At 44.4% G+C, this 17,053-nt stretch overlaps 1 protein-coding gene and 1 long non-coding RNA gene across 2 annotated transcripts; both read left to right on the top strand.

Moving 5' to 3' along the window:
• The first annotated feature begins 660 nt into the window (after window positions 1-660).
• Window positions 661-6,601, top strand: LOC119289113 (deoxyuridine 5'-triphosphate nucleotidohydrolase-like). Its single transcript, XM_037568528.1, has 8 exons — window positions 661-765; window positions 999-1,085; window positions 1,200-1,263; window positions 1,654-1,736; window positions 5,594-5,765; window positions 5,883-5,933; window positions 6,229-6,338; window positions 6,545-6,601. Exons 1-8 carry the CDS (start codon window positions 661-663, stop codon window positions 6,599-6,601), a joined length of 729 nt encoding a protein of 242 aa, XP_037424425.1.
• A 7,362-nt stretch (window positions 6,602-13,963) lies between these two features.
• LOC119289112 lies at window positions 13,964-15,580 on the top strand. Its single transcript, XR_005141427.1, has 3 exons — window positions 13,964-14,015; window positions 14,110-14,211; window positions 15,492-15,580. It is a non-coding gene; the product is annotated as an uncharacterized LOC119289112 (long non-coding RNA).
• The last annotated feature ends 1,473 nt before the right edge of the window (window positions 15,581-17,053 follow it).

The following is a 17,053-nucleotide window of genomic DNA, read 5'->3' as shown; positions in this document are numbered from 1 at the left end:
ATATCGATATAACACTACTAGGGAAAGCTTATACACATAAGTTTATCAGTAGCGCGGTTTAAAAATGGGCGCTACTGCTAATTAGTAGTAGCGAGGGGTATAAAAACCATGCTATTACTAAATTGATAGTAGTAGCGAGGGGTATAAACCCGCGCTGCTACTAAATGATCTCCAACGATGCCCCCGGAATAGGCCATAGTAGTAGCGTGGGTTTGCTGGGCCGCGCTAGTAATAGAAACGTAGTCGTAGCGCTGGTCACGAAAAGCGCTACAACTAACCCAGCCCACCCAGCCCAGTGAGACAACCAAGCTAGCCTAGCGAACAACCACCATCGCTCTCTCATTTTCTCCTCTTCCTCCCGTGAACACTTGCCGCCGCCACCAACACCGGGCGATTCCGACTACTTCCGGCGGCCGTCGCTGGAACTGCACACCCACGAGCTCTCACGACGGTTCTTCCTTCCCTCCGACCAGATCTGCTCCTCGTGGCGGCAAGCGCTCGCTCGTGACCCCTCCCCGTGGCTAGGGTTTCGGCTGCCTCCAACTCCGGTGCGGTGCGATCTCCTCTCCCCTCGATTCATGCCCTCTCCTCTCCCCTTCTTTCTTCTCTCCTAACCCCCTCACCTATTTCTTCGGTTCGATGCAGCAACCGCCCTCCTCCATGGACGAGGATGACCACCACGACAGGCACGTGGTCGAGTTAGCCGTCGCCTACTCCGGTGCGGTGCTGGACCAAGGACCTCCGCATCAACAGATCCTAGCTTGGGTAAGCACCCCCATCCCCATGGCCGTATCACTTTCTTCCTCTGCCCCTCTTCTCTGTTCTTCCATGAATCCTCTGGTTTCATCAGTTAATTAGCAGCACAACCACAGCCACACAAAGGCGTAGGAGTGTTACTTCTTGAATAAAACTAAATCTCTGTAATGTTTTTTGTTATGTTACCATGGCTGCCAAAGAGTGTTTGTGTCTTCTGTTTCTCAATATGATATGCTCACAAGTTTGTTGATACGTGCAGATTGGTGGTCTCTAACTTTGCAACATATGTTATTGTGCATATCGGTGAAGTCAGATTCTACTTGCACAAGGTCAGTGTGCTAGTATTTTCAGCATTTTTTGCTGAGGTCAACACTAAGCATTTATATTTGCTTCTACAAATAACGGCAAGGGTGGTGGAAGTAGATATGTGTTACATCCTGCAGCACGTAGTTCTTCAGACACAGAATGTTCAACTGTCGGGGTCTCTTTGTCATGCCATCAAGAGTAGTAACATCATCAACATTTATGCTTCACGTCTGATTGCTGTTGGGCTGTCTCTTTCCAATCTACTAGACCCTATTTCACACACAAAATATTTTCACTGCCAAGCTGATTATCAACACCACCTTAAAATATTTGTGATGGCCTAATAGACTGCCTTCGGCAACCTAACCAAACAAATCGAAGAATCATCCATTACATTTATGTTACCATTCTTCAGACTAAAAAAAACTTATAGCAACCATATGCCGCTTTGGTGTTACCACCATCCAAATTTTGTTCTTCAGATATGCAAAATTATTGATTTTCCATCGGTTGCTTAGGGGAACATGGTTACCTTGGTGAGTCATCTCTAGTGAATTAGGTGTTGAAAATGTTTTCTTATGTATGTTTCAGTGGGAAGTCCGATCATTTGCTGCTCAAAATCCGACAAATCGGGGGAGGAATGCGCGAGAAGCAAGTCTATCATCAATGGCAAGGTTGGTCGTGTATTCCTATTCTTTGAGTTTTCTCTGTTTCAACCATACAATTCATCTAGCATACGGTATCGTCGTTGCAACCTTTCAATTTGGCAACTTGGAAGTAGTTTACAGTTACTGTATTGTGAGTGTGTGACCTGAAAATAAGGTAGCAAATTACTATAGATACTACTTCAAAACCATGTACTCCTACTCACTATTTCTGTGTGTCATGTGTACTATCAACTTACTGATGTTTCTTTAACTAGACAATTCCCCCGCGCGTTGCCGCGGGAATATTAGTTGCAATAGTTTGGATGGAATTTCATTATGTGAAACATGAAGAAATGACAATGAAAGTACATTATTTATTTTACTTGATTATTTGATAGCTGTATAAGAGTTTGAAAGGACAAATATCATAATATGAGCTTAGATTTCCTCATAGCTAGTGCCTCCTTCCTTTGAGAACAATTTGAACATGTGGGATTACTTTCTTCATCTACTCAAAGATGAATTTGTCACCACTGAATGAATGACACTTTGTGGTGTCATCTTCAAGACCGAGTTGGCTGTTGGCAGTTTCATAGTATTCTTCGTGAAAAACACATCAATGTTTGTTGTCAAAAAATTCAGATTTTTTTGTACTTTTTAAATATTTTTTGATTTTACTGTAGCAAAGGGTGCATGTGAGCTCGAGCTCACAAAAGCACTTTCGCCTCTATTTATCTGGTTTCCCTCATTGCATGTGTTGGTGAAGGGGGCAGAAAATTTAATGGTGCATCAGATTACATCCTGTAGGAAAATAGGTATGCATGCTTTTAATTGTGGTAGAAGCCAAAAATGAGAAGCGGAAAACAACTTTAAATGTATAATAGTCATACATGCTGCCTTCCTGCTGGTTGTCCATGTACTTACCAACAGTCAATATTTAAAGGTAGCAAAGATGAACTTGTAGCGATACAATGGTATGGGTGGTGTGTTATATAGATGTCTTGAGGTAATGGAAAGACATTTTTTTAAGACACAACTAATTTAGCATTGAATGTATAGAAAGTCACAAAATTGTATTTATATTGTGATTTAAAATACCAGACAATTAAGCAGTCAACGTAGGTACTATTAGTATGGCACATGCATGTAATATTTGACCTTTTTTAAACATTGGCACAGTGATAGCACTACATACATAGTTGAGCGGGACAAATTAGGACATGTTGCAGGGGAAATTGAAGTCGTGGCATTTGTTTATAATATATCCATGCAGATGCATGTGGTCGCACTCAATATCATACGTAGATGTGTTGTTGCACGAAACATAAGTATTTCATTTGATAACATTTCTGGATTACAATGGAAGGCGAAGATTATTTTTAGCGGTAGCAGAACGGATGTTGTCCTGCATGTGTTGTGAAACGTAACTTTGTTAATCTGCAAGTACCACAAATAAGGTTGGAATTAAAAATTGAAGTACATACTGTCAATACAGATTACCTAATTTTTCTGCATGTTTGGTTTACTCCGGATGTTCAGAGTTGGTTGCAGGATTATTATTGTCTGCATTGCTGCATATGGAGAATATCTGGAATTGTAAATATTTGAAGGAGAGAATTCATACTTGTGAGAATTTTTTTATGTAGGCTCTGAGAAGTAATACATACTCTTGCTTGTGTCTTTTGGGGAGACTACAGTCTTGTTCCTGTAGCTACACCTAGATAAGATAATTCTCTTATGGGCTAAGCCAACTGATCAATAAAAAGAGAGCATGTATGTAGTTCATCTAGTTATAATGAAATCATGTGCATTATAGGCATGTTAGTGTTGTTATACCTGGTAGGTCTGTCGGCATCATCCTGGTAGTTTAATTAGAGGAATGCAATAAGCATGGAGTTTTGTGAAGCATTACACACAGAAAGCATAAGTTTGATCAGAGGGATTCAATAAGCACGGAGGTTTATGAAAAAAGGTTACAGATTCAATCAAGCAAAATTAAATTTAGGTTTAAACGTACCAATAGGTGCCTAAGTTACCTATATATGCAGAGATTGGAAGACCAGCGAAGATGAACACTTGGACGTCGTCCAGCAGGCACCACCTAAGAAAATGCAATTTGTGATGCAAGTAGCAACATGTCATAGGGGATTTGGAGGAAATCGGAGGTAGTTGCTGACGGATGGCTGCAGTAGGAGTGCTATGGCAGACACCCAGCCGTGCTGGAGCACATTGAGAAATAAGGTGAGGCAGAGCACATACTTTAAACAACAATCCGTCAGTTACTTGTGAAGACTGTGGGGAGAGGAAGAGGAGCGCCATCTCAGTTATTAACTTATTATTAGGAGAGGGAGCGCCAAACGTCAATTGTTGTGTTTATAGAAGCATGCGCTATTACATGGCCTATATGGCAACGGGGGAAGATAAAGAGTATTGGACGGTCACTGGGCTGCATTGGGCCTGAAGTAGTGGGTTGTGTGGTTAGTGTATATGAAAAAAATACTGACAGAATACGAACATAGAGAAAAGAACCTTGAACCCCAGAGATATCCTCGCCATAGTTGAAAGTTTGATGTCTCGTTCCCCACAAATCCATCACCAATGGAAAGGAACAGAACTTCCTTCACGTTGCTGAACTACAATGTGCTCTCTGAATCAGTCGGGGCCGACGAGATGAGATCGACCCAATGCTCCTGGAAGCCATGGATGTCAATCGAGGCCCTACTCGGCATCACCATTAGCCTAGCCATCCGAGGCCGAAAAGAAAGCCGTGTCAACCGGCTGGGAACCTGACCGGCGCGGCGTCCACTCCATGGCAGAGTCGGCGGCTAGAGCATCCTTCCAGGTGAAACCCCAGTGGCCGGTGTGATTCCGCCGACCAACATAGGCCACCACCACATGCTGCAGCCTCCTCTAGACATGTACATATCTTCCATCTGCAGGGAGCAATGGACGAATCAGCGCTCAACCGAGGCCACCAAGGGTACCGGCTGGGGACAAAGGAGGAGGGGAGGTAGCCGGCGGCGTCGTCAGCGGCGGGCGCGACTGCTACGGTAGGGGCGTAGGAGGAGCGAAGGTAGCCGACGGCGTCGGCAGAGGCAGGCGCGAACGCTGCCAGGAGCCCCCTATCTCGGCCCGACCAGCCACCCTAGTCTGGGCAAGGCCGCAAGGGGGACTCCATGTGAGCCGCGGACGCGGCCCGCGCTGGCGGTTGTGCCAGAGGAGCGCCACACGCGGCGGAGATTAATCCGGGTCGCCCTGCGCTATTGTAGAGAGGGGAGAGGAGCGCTTGATGGTTTGACCTGCGAGAGCGATGAATGAGGCAGAGAGAGGCCAGGTTGTGGTGGGTCCCTTGGCCATTATCTGCACGCTGAAGTGGCAGGGTTGATGTAGTGCTGGGTCCCACTTGTAAGTCACTAAAAGAATGCTGAGGTGGCAAGTGTGATGAGGTGGATAGGCTGCATGTTGAGAGAAATACAATAATGGGGATAAACTATTTAGGTATTATAGATTCCCATAGTCTACAAAATTCATGCTTGCTACTGTATGTTTGTGCCCCTAGCTTGCATGCTGATGTTGTATGTGCATGGTGGTGGCCTCCTTCCTGTTGTTATTTGCTCCATATTGAGAATTGTTTTGTAAAAGATAATGAGATGGACGCAGTTAGGAGATGATGCTACCAAGTTCAAACTCTCTTGAATGGATAGATCATAGTGAAGTTAGGAGAAGTGATGTTATGAATATGTTGTATGCAAGTTCAATGTGTATTAGAAAAGTTCAGCATTAAATTATATAGCAAATTCACTACACGGGGATTTGGCAAGTAGTTTTGTAAAAAAGTTTATGGCGATTTGCTCCGACATGATTTTGTGTGTGTATTTTGGCAGCTCAACAAGATGAACCATACAGGCGAGGAACCTCCCAGGCGCAGCAACTCCTCCGTCCAAGTTGAGCACTGGGCGTCGTCCACCCTGTTGGCCACCAGGACATACGAGGCGACGATTGGCAGTCTCGGTGGACCAGACGCCAACATGCCGATGAGGCTGAGAGCCACAAACAGGTAGCACCTGGTGATCCTGAGAACAGAGTGCTTCAGAATTCCGCAAATACTTCATGTGTAGTACAATTCATATCTGCACACCTTGGTAATTTGAACAGGCTTATGCCTTGCCGTTGGAACAATGAATTCAAGGTTTTGCAGGATCCAACGTGTCGCTAAGGCTGGCTGTGAGTAGAGTGTGAACTCATAGAGGATACGAATCATATCTCTTGTACCATCTGATCGTTTCATGGAAGAACTAGCTAGTGCTCTGTTTTCTTGGGCTAGATGCCTAGAACAATCCATGCAAATTTTAGTCTCTGTAGTTTCAACTCTGAACTGTATGCTAGTTTTTAATGATGTATTGTTACTCTGGCTGCCACTATTGATTCATGTGCATGTGCTAGAAAGAAATAAAACACCCTACTAGATTTGGATGTGGACGCTAACTAACAAGTTTTCACTTTCCTGACATGGGCGCAGGGTTGATTGACGCGGACTACCGCGGCCCGGTGGGCAGTGTGCTCTTCAACGACTCGGAGGTGGACTTGGCTGTGAAGACCGGCGACCACGTCGCACAGATGATCATCCAAGTAATCTCGACGCCAGAGGTCGCCGAGGAGGAGGACCCCGACGCCACAGTTCGGGGGGAGGTCCACCTGCGTCTAAACTCCGAGTCTTGGTAGATACATCTAGAGAAGTGGTCTGTTTAGGTTGATGGAAAGCTAGGGAAAGTACCCACCTTTCAATGATAGTTGTGTGCGTATGATATGGGATGTCGTGATTTCTTCCTGTTCAGATGTTCACTATTGTATCCATGAATGCTTCAAGTGTTAAAGATGGTTCTATGACCTGAGCTTATTTTTCATTGGACGTGTCTCTGATGGAAGCAACTGCATCTAACTTTTATTTTTTTAAATTCACAATTAGTTAGTAGTAGCGTGGGAAACAACAACTCGCTACTAGTATTTAGGATAGTAGTAGCGCGGGTGTGAAATAGTAGTAGCGTGGGTGGCACATGCTACTACTAACAAAGTTAGTAGTAGCGCGGGTTTAACCCATGCTACTACTACCTATTAGCTGTAGCGCGATACTAGTAGCGCGGGTACCCGCACTGCTAGTAGCCATTTTACCCGCGCTGCTAGTAGCCTTTTCCCTAGTAGCGTAAAAGCATGATGAAAAATGTACGTATCACCGTACAACCCTCCAAGCAAACAAAAACGATTTCACCAAGACTATGTCCTCAAAGCAAGCGAACATAGTTTTCACCCAGACCGTCTGCCTGATTCCCTACACACACACACACACACACACAGAGAGAGAGAGAGGTATCAATCTAGATATCACAACCTTGGAGACGGTTGATGCCTGATGAGGAGTAGAGGATGAAAGAGGAAGAGGCGCTTGAGGAGGGGGGAGATCAATCTAGATATCACTGCAGGAAAAATGATTGGTACCTAGTGAGGAGTAGAGTTTGGCGGAGGAGGATGAGGCGCTTGAGGAGGAAGGGAGATCAATCTATATATCACGATAGGGGAGACGATCAGTGACCGGTGAGGAGCATATGATGATAGAGTAGGAGGCGCCTATGGATGCCTCCGAGCTATCTGTGGTGGCCATCGACGACATCCCGATCATGCGTCAAAATAAGTGTGTTGAGGTGGTCACGACTGTGGACAAAGGCAACCGTATTTCCAGCTGCCAGGCGAACAAGGCAGTGTCATTGTCCCAACTGAAAGCTCGACAACTCCAGACAAAAACACTACCATGAAGGCAAAGCATCCGGTTAAAGGAAATGCTACCATGGCAGCCAAAAACGCTACCATACCAACCTCATCGACCATAGGGACCAATTGGGGGGAAGGTCGCATCATTCAATGTCTAGCTTGGATCGTGCATTTGGATCACAACTATGTGGGCCCAACTGGATCAATGCTACTTAAGAAGAAGCCAAGAGGATGGAGGGCGTCAAGTGGATCACGGCAACAGCTAGATGGATTTTGCATTTCTTCTTTTACCTTTAGTGCATAGTTGTATATGAGAGAGACCATCCACTGTATTCGATCAAGTGAATGCAAAATAGAGGGAACTAGATCTTAACATCATGGTATCAGAGATCAACCACTACCCTTCCATCGCCTCCACCACTACCAACATTGGATACCCGCTGTCGGGAACATGCCCGTGAAGCTTTGGTCGCGTCCATGGACCGCGAGCTTCGTGCCTACCTCGACAAGATGAACTCCAACGCGATCAACCATGCCAACAAGTAGGACAACATCCCCGCTTCCATTCTCAAGGCGCTTGACATGCAAATGGCCCAGATCGACTCCCTCACCGCATGGAAACCAGAGCTCAAAGCACTCTTCGCCAAGATGGATCTCTCGGTCTCTGCATTGCAAGTGGCATCCCCTATGGCCATATCGAATACGGGTGGAGCACCTCACACCCCACCACCAATCGCGACGGAAGGCAACCTCAATGGGCAGTCAAGCCACGGTGTGGTGCTTCTCACCTGGGAGGAGGGGGGGTCAACGATCCTTGAGTCGCTAGCGGCAACCCCTATCACGGGTATGACCATTACTCCTTCTATGTTTCCTACTCCGCAATCATCTCAAGTGCTAGACACCCTCAGTCAACCGCCGCCATCCATGGTGTTCCCAATTATCACTTGGAAAAACCAACAGCTCTCGAAGATGCTCTGTGAGCAGTACTTTTAGATGTTCTTCGCGCATAAATTGTATCTTGGGTTTCCATGGAGATTGCCTCCGATGGTGACGAGTTGAGGGAGGCAAGGTAGTAGAAGCGGAGGGCGAAAGTCCATAACTAGAAATGTTTCATTTGAACTCTTCTAATGGCTATTTACCCATTTTATGGGCTCCTTTGATTCAAATAAATTTATAGGGTTTTTGGAAGACTAGAATTCTAAGGAATTTTTTCTACATTTGTCGTTTGATTCGTAGGATTGGATCTTGTTGTAATTTTTTCTAAGAAATCATTTGTACTACATTTCATAGAAAATCTAGCATGTCCGACCTCTTTTTACAATTCACTCTATGCCATCAAACACTGCTAACCCTATAACCTATATTTTTCCTATTCTTAAGTTTTGAGAACCCTCCAAATCAAAGAGACCCTAATTTATTTTTCTTGCTAATGTTAACAGCAACTCCAACCGGCTGATGCAAAACAGATGCGGATTTTGTCTGTTTTTGTATGTTTGGGTTGGTCAGGCGGACGCACATGTCCCTTTGCGTCCCTGCACTAGTAGGTACGTCCAACGGGCGGGGCGCATTTTAAACAGTGCATCTAGAAAAACTTAAACTTACAAACACATAAAAAATTAAACTTGAACTTAATTAAAATATATTACATTAATTTCAAAAGTCCCGGCTGTCCTTGCCGCCGTACATTAAACTTAAACATTTAAAAAAACTTAAACTCAAGAAATCCCTGGATCTTCTAGTCTCGGCTGTTGCCGCCATCCTAGTCGTCGATTTCGTCCGCAGTGAGGTCGACAAAGGGCGGACTACCACAGGTGGGCGGGTGGCACCTGCTGTGGCTCCAGCAGTGCCTGATGCGGCGGGGACGGTGACCACGTTGATGTAGGGCCGTCACCGCGGCGTAGTGTTCGACGAGATTGAGAAGCTGGCCGCGTCCCTCCTCGACCCTGACGAACCAGGTGACGACCCGGCCTCCCGTTTGTGCTTCCCCAAGATCCACTTCCACACCATTGTGGCCGGCGAGCGGCGACGCTGGCTAGGATTTGTCGGGCTTGTGGGGAGTAGACGAAGATGTGTGTGAAAGTGGACTGACCCCTCCAAACACGCCACTGTCTCATTAAAAAGACTACAACAGAAGTGGCTGTGCAGCCGACGCGCGGGGCCGAGAGCGTTCATGTCATTTAACAGGACCGGAGCGGGTGGTTGGGCGGCCGGCACGCGGGCCACAGGTGAACACCGAAAGGACACACATGGCGCGTACGTTTCATGTTGATGTGGACGTAAACCTGGGCTAAATATGCGCCGAAAATGTATTCAAACAGATGCCAAACAGACATCATTTGAAGATGCATCGGACGCGTCGGGCCATTGTTTCTATTCACTTGCACCAAAGGAAGGTTGGAGTTGGCTGAAATAACTCGTGCCAGTCAAAGTAGTATTAGCTTGAGAGCGGCATTGTGGTGCCGGGCGTGAACAATAAATCATAAAAAAAATCATTTTTTATGCAAGATGTTCAGATGCGTAATACTCGTGCCAAATTCAGTGAAGTTTTGGTATGGGAGAAACATTTACAAATGTCTGACTTTGTCTTCTTTGCCGCGCGGTCCTCGAATGACCAAACTTTATCAAATTTTGCACGAACACCACACGCATGAACATCTTGCTTATAAAAAGTAACTAGTAAGAGTGCACGTGCAACGCACGTATCCTAATAAACTACAATAAAAACATGAAGTTTGTCTTGTGTTTTTACCTGAACATTTAAATGTGTGTCACGCCCAATGATTTTAATGTAGCAATTTATTTTAGATTAAGTCATGGGTCTTGTTTGACCCGTGAAAGACTTCCATTATTGAAATGTTGTGATCCCAAAATTCCAACAAAATAATGAAAAAACTCGCTCATGTACAAACGACCAATACACATGTCTTCACATAAAATCAACGATCACATAAATGTATTTGTAATTGTTACTTATTATAAAAATACTTAAAAATAACAACTAAGCAACATTATCTAGTAATCATTATTTGATGATGATCCTCTCTGAAAGGTCCATCTTTTGATGCGGTCTATAATGCTTCATTCTAAGACTGGGATATTGTTTAGAACTTCATTCTCTTCATACTTCAAAATATGAACCAAAAATCACTTCCTTAGTTCAAAATCATCCTAGATATGCATTATATAACATTGTAATTTAAAAAAACACGTGTAACGTGTGTAGAAATGAGCATGGTGTCAGCATTTACCTTCGGTACTGGAAAATGTAGCGTCCCATCATGCCATGAGTGCATTAAGTTGAAAACCAAATAACCAGACAGGGACTGCATGTATGAAATGTTACATGCGAGTTGAATGAATCAATTAAATTGTGATGTATTGACAAGATTATTACCTGTATGAGTTTGTGGGAACAACAAGAACTTTGCGTCCCCATATAAAAATGTCATCCTTCAAGGCAGGGTTGCAGCTTAGAGTGCAAGGTTTAGATCGTTGACTATAGTTTCAAGAATATGCTTTCCGAAAGTGGGTATCGAAAGCGGGTCCAAATTAGAAACAACCTTTTTATGTTGGTCCAAGACAAACAATAAAAATAACCCAAGAATATCACAATGCAATAAAATCTACAAGAATACATGCATTTAGAAATACATCAATCAATATCATTTATTAAGACCAAATAAACAATTAATTTGAATTCAAATCTTATCGTATCACACTCTAGCAAGCTAGACGTCATGGCACGCCAGTATCCTCACAGCCATGTTAAAACAACCAGGATCCATGTACTCATTTTTTAAATATGTTCTTTACATGTCTCAAGTTTAAACTGATAGGGTAAGGTTGAGAGCTTTTCACCCATTCGCTCTTGTGAAATGGGAATTTTGTCAATTATAATTATACAAGAGTAATAATTTATTAGAAACAAAAATAAACTGGAAGAATGTGTCTTACTCTAGCAACGGGACATCATCAACCATGTTGATGAACAAGCAAAGTTCATCTATTAAGTCATCATTTGTTGGAGTGACAAACGGCGAAATGATAAATGATCGTGAGATGAGCTCAACTTGTGACGATGAGTTGGATGCTTTGGGTTTGTTAGGAGGTCTTTCGATGATCATACAATGAGTGGGATCTGTGTTGGTTTCATCATCATCCAAATCTCGGTTTCTTATATCGTCATTATTGAATTCTGAGTCGACTAAAATGACAGATAATTTTGTTCTAAAATCTGCCATGTGAACCTAAAGTGAAGCAGTAATAAAACTTAGTTTTCAAATAATGATACAACACAAAATAATTAGTATCAGGATATGATGCAAAATATACATGTTCGGGAGTGTCGGACAAACTATCTCCCGTGAAGTACTCGATGTAATTTAACATCCAGAGACCACAAGATGACCTAGATATTTTTTTGTTATGCTTAATAACAAAAATATTAATAAAAATTATTAGTATAATAAAATGATGATAACTGAACCACACAGCCATACCAGACACGCTCAATGGAAAAAGAATTGAACACTTGCTGCTAATATAAATCAAATGACCAAAAGGGCTATCAATAAAGGAATTGAATTTCTGAACACATTTTTATATAAATCAAATGAACAAAAGGGCTATAAATAAAAAAATGAATTTTTTAATGCATAATTATTTAGAGAGGAACCCATATAAATATTCTTCACCGAATGTGTTGTCGATCATATATATTAAAAACAAAACAAAAGAGACACGCCCGATGATCCATTTGGTCGATGGTCGGTTTAGTCTGGGTGGCGTAATTAGGCCACAGAAAAGCGACCAGAGGTCGGATTTTTGTAAAAAAAACAAAGGAACACTAATAAAGAGCCGCCGGTAAAAAGTAAAATAAAAGAAGGAGCAACAGGATAACCCGTCGCACTTTGCTTTCTCGGTTTCTCTAGTGGTGTGCGGTGAGACCGTGAAACACTATCACTTTGCTTTCTCCACTCATGACTTGATTCCTCCGCCAGCATCCTCCTCTGTAGCACGGCGCCTCCTCTGCAGCACGCCGTTCTCCGGCCACGACGATGCCCGGTGGCCCCCCTCCCCCCAACCCACACCACCAACACAACCACCACGGCCTCGCCCCGTCTCGTCCTATCCCCACCATAGCCCCGCCCCGCCGGCCCTTACCCCCACGACAACCTCTCCCCGCCGGCCCTTATCCACACAACGGCCTCTCCCCGCTAGCTCCTGTCACCACCACGGCCTTGCCTCGCCGCCAACCCCACTGATCTTCCCTAGATCAGCTCTGCCCCCGCCATCGTACTGCCCCAGAGCAGATCGAGATGCGAGCTGCTGTATACGATGTAGGAGGAGGCATCTCGAATTGGACCGAGATTCAGTCCATTGTGCCCGCCGTAATCATCGCTCCCCGTGCTTGGCTCACACAGTCGCTCCGAGAAGAAGTTCGCAGCTCGTGTGCGTGCTCGGTTGCTGAAGGTATGATGTTCGATTAGATGTTGTTAGTGCACCTATGATTACCAGTGGGGATTTAGTCAGGTGACATTTTTGAGGCAACCATGCTGTGACAAAGCTAATTGAGTTGTGGATTTTTTTTCGAACCGGGAATGACCCCTTTCCATTGCAAATAAACGGAAATACATTGTTCCGAGAAACAAACAGGAGAAAAGGGAAAGAGGTGCAGCGAGTTCGGGCACTGCCAGGAAACCCACTGCGTTCGCCCGACATCGAAACGAACACCATGGGGCGAAAATCTGACAACACCATAGTTCAACGACAACCTGAAATACTGCAGTCTATTACAACCAAAAGCTCATCACAAGAGCCAAATAGAAAACGGACAGCAGCTGGAAACGACAGCGGCAACTCTGAAAGCAGGCGAGATTGCGAGATCATTCTCCCTCGATCGGTCTCCTCGCCGCCTCGCACATCTTCATCATGCTCATAGTGCTTGACCTGACCATCGCCGCCCCACTGCGCAGCTCCTTGACTCCATCACCTTGCTGAAGACCTGCCCAATATAGAAAAAAGGAGCACACAGAAAACACAATCTCAAACGGTGTCTTAATCTGTTTCTTCTCAAAGGTGGCTCGATTTCTAGCCAACCAGATAGCCCAGCAAACAGCTGCCAGGCCAACAGTATAGTATTTCTTCCCATAGGGAAGGAAAGTGTGGCACCAGGAGAAATATTGCCAGTAACTGTTTGGACAGAGGTCCGTCCCTAAAGCCATCCCAACACAACGCCACACCACTTTAGCCACAGGACAAGTGAAAAACAAATGCCGGGATGATTCAGTACTGTCACAAAAGGAGCATTTGGGATCCCCAGGCCATCTCCTCTCCTTCATAACTTGCCTAGTCAAGACAGCATCCTGAGATATTGAGTGGCTTAATTTGAATCCCGGGTGGCTTAATTTGTCACAATCAGCTAGCTATAATTGATGTTGAGTCATTTTTTGTGGTGGTTGCTTGATTCCTGTGGTATTCTCAGGTTGAAATGTCGCATTATTACTGGCACTAAGTAACAAAGAGTTCCAGGGTCACAAGCAGGTTGGTATCTGCACTATTTGTATCAAAAATACATCTGGCTCCATCATTTGACATCTGAACTTTGCTGATGCTTATGCCATTGTATGCACAACAGGCGCCTTCGCCACATTGTCATTCATTTGTGAGATGTTTCTATTTCTCTATGTTGGCATGGATGATATAGAGTAGTGGAAGAATGTTAGTGAAACACATACAGGTATGCTATCTATCTGCTTCTTTCCATGCGAGGAGTAACATATTTGTTGTTCAAATCTAGAAATGGTAACGCATTTTCTATACTATATGCAGCCTAATGAAATGTATGGCCTTGAGCTCCATTATTTAGGCCAGATCTCATGTGAGGTGGTATGTCAATTGCATTGGCATACCAAATCTGTTAATGAAATGTGCTTCAGGAGTGCTAAGCAGTGAAAAAAAAACATAACAGCATACCAAATGTACCCTGTTAAGCATAAATGGTTTGAGTTATATTAGGAGGCGTACCCATTCGTCTGAAGACTGCTCTTAATATATTATTCTCTTTTCCATGTTGTAACATTTAGATCAATCCACTTATTGGATTTTAATTCCATGTGCTCGGATGCATATTTGAATAAATCGTCCAGTCCTTCTAGCTGTTGTACCAACAAATGAAAAAAGTATGAGCATGAAAAGTGAGAAATAAGAGGAAAAATAGCTTCTTATGAAAAGATGGGCCAGTAGGACTAACTACTGACCGTATTAGTGAGGTCCTTGCGGTTCATTGATGGGCCTAGCGAGTCGACACTTGAACACATAGTTTCCTGGCATTTATAACACATAGGTACCAGTGAACATCGTCCATGTTTATTGGAATGAATATCTGAAGAAAATGATTATTTTAGTTGTACTCCTATGTGGACGAACCGGTCATTCTCACTGTAATTCATAGAAATATGTAGAAAAGTAAGACTAACCATATCATTTTCCAAATACTCTTTGGCTCTGTTTAATACCCATGCTAGTGTGGCATCTGTGTCATCTGAGGACGGATAGCAACCGATCTTTATCATCTTAGAAATGCATGCACTCAATAAGAACACACTTCCACCTAACCTTACTTGTAGATGCTCCGTAGGCAATCACAATCTTCATCAGCTATAGAGATTGAGTGACTGTAAGTTAGGAAATCAAAGATTGGATATGCAGTGTTTCATGTAGCTGGCATCACCTGTGTGGGATTGTTTTTGTTCTACCGTTGTAATGACTACTGTAGATTTGGCTCGACGCCGTTTGTCACGTAGGCTTTGTAATATACCTTGTCTATGTTGCTCATACTGGCCACTTTCCCTCCGCCTCTTGAGTGCTTGTTTTGCTTCTGTATAATAAGTGTTAATTAGGTACAAGACAACATGAGCAAAAGTGTTTTGTCAATCAGATGTACGGTGTAAGTGTCAATTAAGTATGATAGATAATATGAGCCACAATTGAGTATCATATGGAGTGCTGCATTTGTAGGCTTGAAGTGGCGGTCGTAACACAGTCGGTTGGGAGGACTCAATGTCAGAGTCGATATTATGGACATTTTCCTTGTTAGAACCGACACTATCTGGTGTGCTCTTAATGATTTTGGAGCATGAAGTGGAGTATGATCACTCATTATCATATCAACAGGTATGCCTGCATCATAATTGTATGTACAATGTTAGTTGTTGAGACACAAACTAAGGTATTATGTTTGACAAGAGAACACATGACCTTCCGCAGCTGGGGTGTGTCGTTGCGGGGTGACAGCAGACTGTGCACTGGGCCTGTCCACAATCTCAAAACATGTCCAAAAGAAGACTTGATTAACACGACTTTACTTGTGATTCATGAAATGTATGAGAAAATGGAGTAACCAGGCGACATGGCCACGGGTGGCTTTGATAGAGTGTTGGTTACATTTATAATAGCAAACGTAGCTTTCTTAAATCCCTTGCCTCCTCTCATAATTTTGTTGAAATATGAGATGGGCCTAGAGCCCATATGACAATTTCAGATTTGATCTCTAAGGGCCCATGTAGGTGGCATGATAAGGTGGTGGGAAGTTTAGTCCCACCCCGGAAGTGGAAGGAGAGTTGGAGTGATTTATAAGGGATTCTCTTTCTCATGCCATTGGAGCTTGAGAAGAGATGAGGCCCTCGCGCACTCCTCCTCCTCCGCCCGCCTTGTCACGCCGCGCCACGCCGCGGGTTGCGGGATTGAGCCGAGCCGAGCTCACTCCTATGCGCTTCTTTTTGCCGGTCAGGAACGGAGAGTCTTTGACAGGTGGGGCCACGATCTGAGACGTCGGATCGTGGGCTACCGACTTGGACGTGGGTTCAGCCCACGTCTCTCCACGCGCAGCCGCACATATATATGTGGGGCGCTGCCAACCCTAGCCGCCACAAAACAGAACGCATCTCCGCCTCCACGCCCGCGTCGTTCCTATACTACTGCTGCCGCTGGCGACTCCGTCCCATTCACCGCGTACACGGTTGACGGGAGAGCAGGCCTCCGAAACCCCTCTTCTCCGGATCCTGTACGGGAGAGGGGCGATTAGGTTTTTGGGTAGCGACTACGCAACTGCTCGCTTCTGCTCATCTACGTCCACATCACCTTCGTCATCACCATGTCGACCGACGCTGACCATGCCACCGCTGAGAAGGCCGAGGCCGACAAGAAGGCCGCCGAGGATGCCGCGGCTACTGCCGCCGCCACCGCCGCCGCATGGCCGATTGGAGGGTATACATCGTTTATCCCTCTCATGTTTCTTTCTGTTGTAGCAGTACTAGCGGTATGCGTAGATGTTTCTACTATATGCGTAGTACATGCTCTGTTAGATCATAACCAGTGTGTTATCAATACTGTCAATGTCATGCTTATGATTTATTCATGGATTAATTTAATTAGAAAACTGCCTATTTTCTTATCAATCCAAAAACCTAATGTGTGTAGGAGTTTTTTGAATTCTGGTTTTGCTGCTGCACTGAAACCGTCGCCGTTTACGGGGACGTACTTTAAGCGTTGGCAGACTAAAACCACCTTATGGCTCACTG

Source organism: Triticum dicoccoides, chromosome 4A (genome assembly GCF_002162155.2).
Source record: "Triticum dicoccoides isolate Atlit2015 ecotype Zavitan chromosome 4A, WEW_v2.0, whole genome shotgun sequence".
Classification (NCBI taxonomy): domain Eukaryota; kingdom Viridiplantae; phylum Streptophyta; class Magnoliopsida; order Poales; family Poaceae; genus Triticum; species Triticum dicoccoides.
The sequence above is the reverse complement of the archived record's forward strand: the minus strand, read 5'-3'. Positions and strand labels throughout refer to the sequence as shown.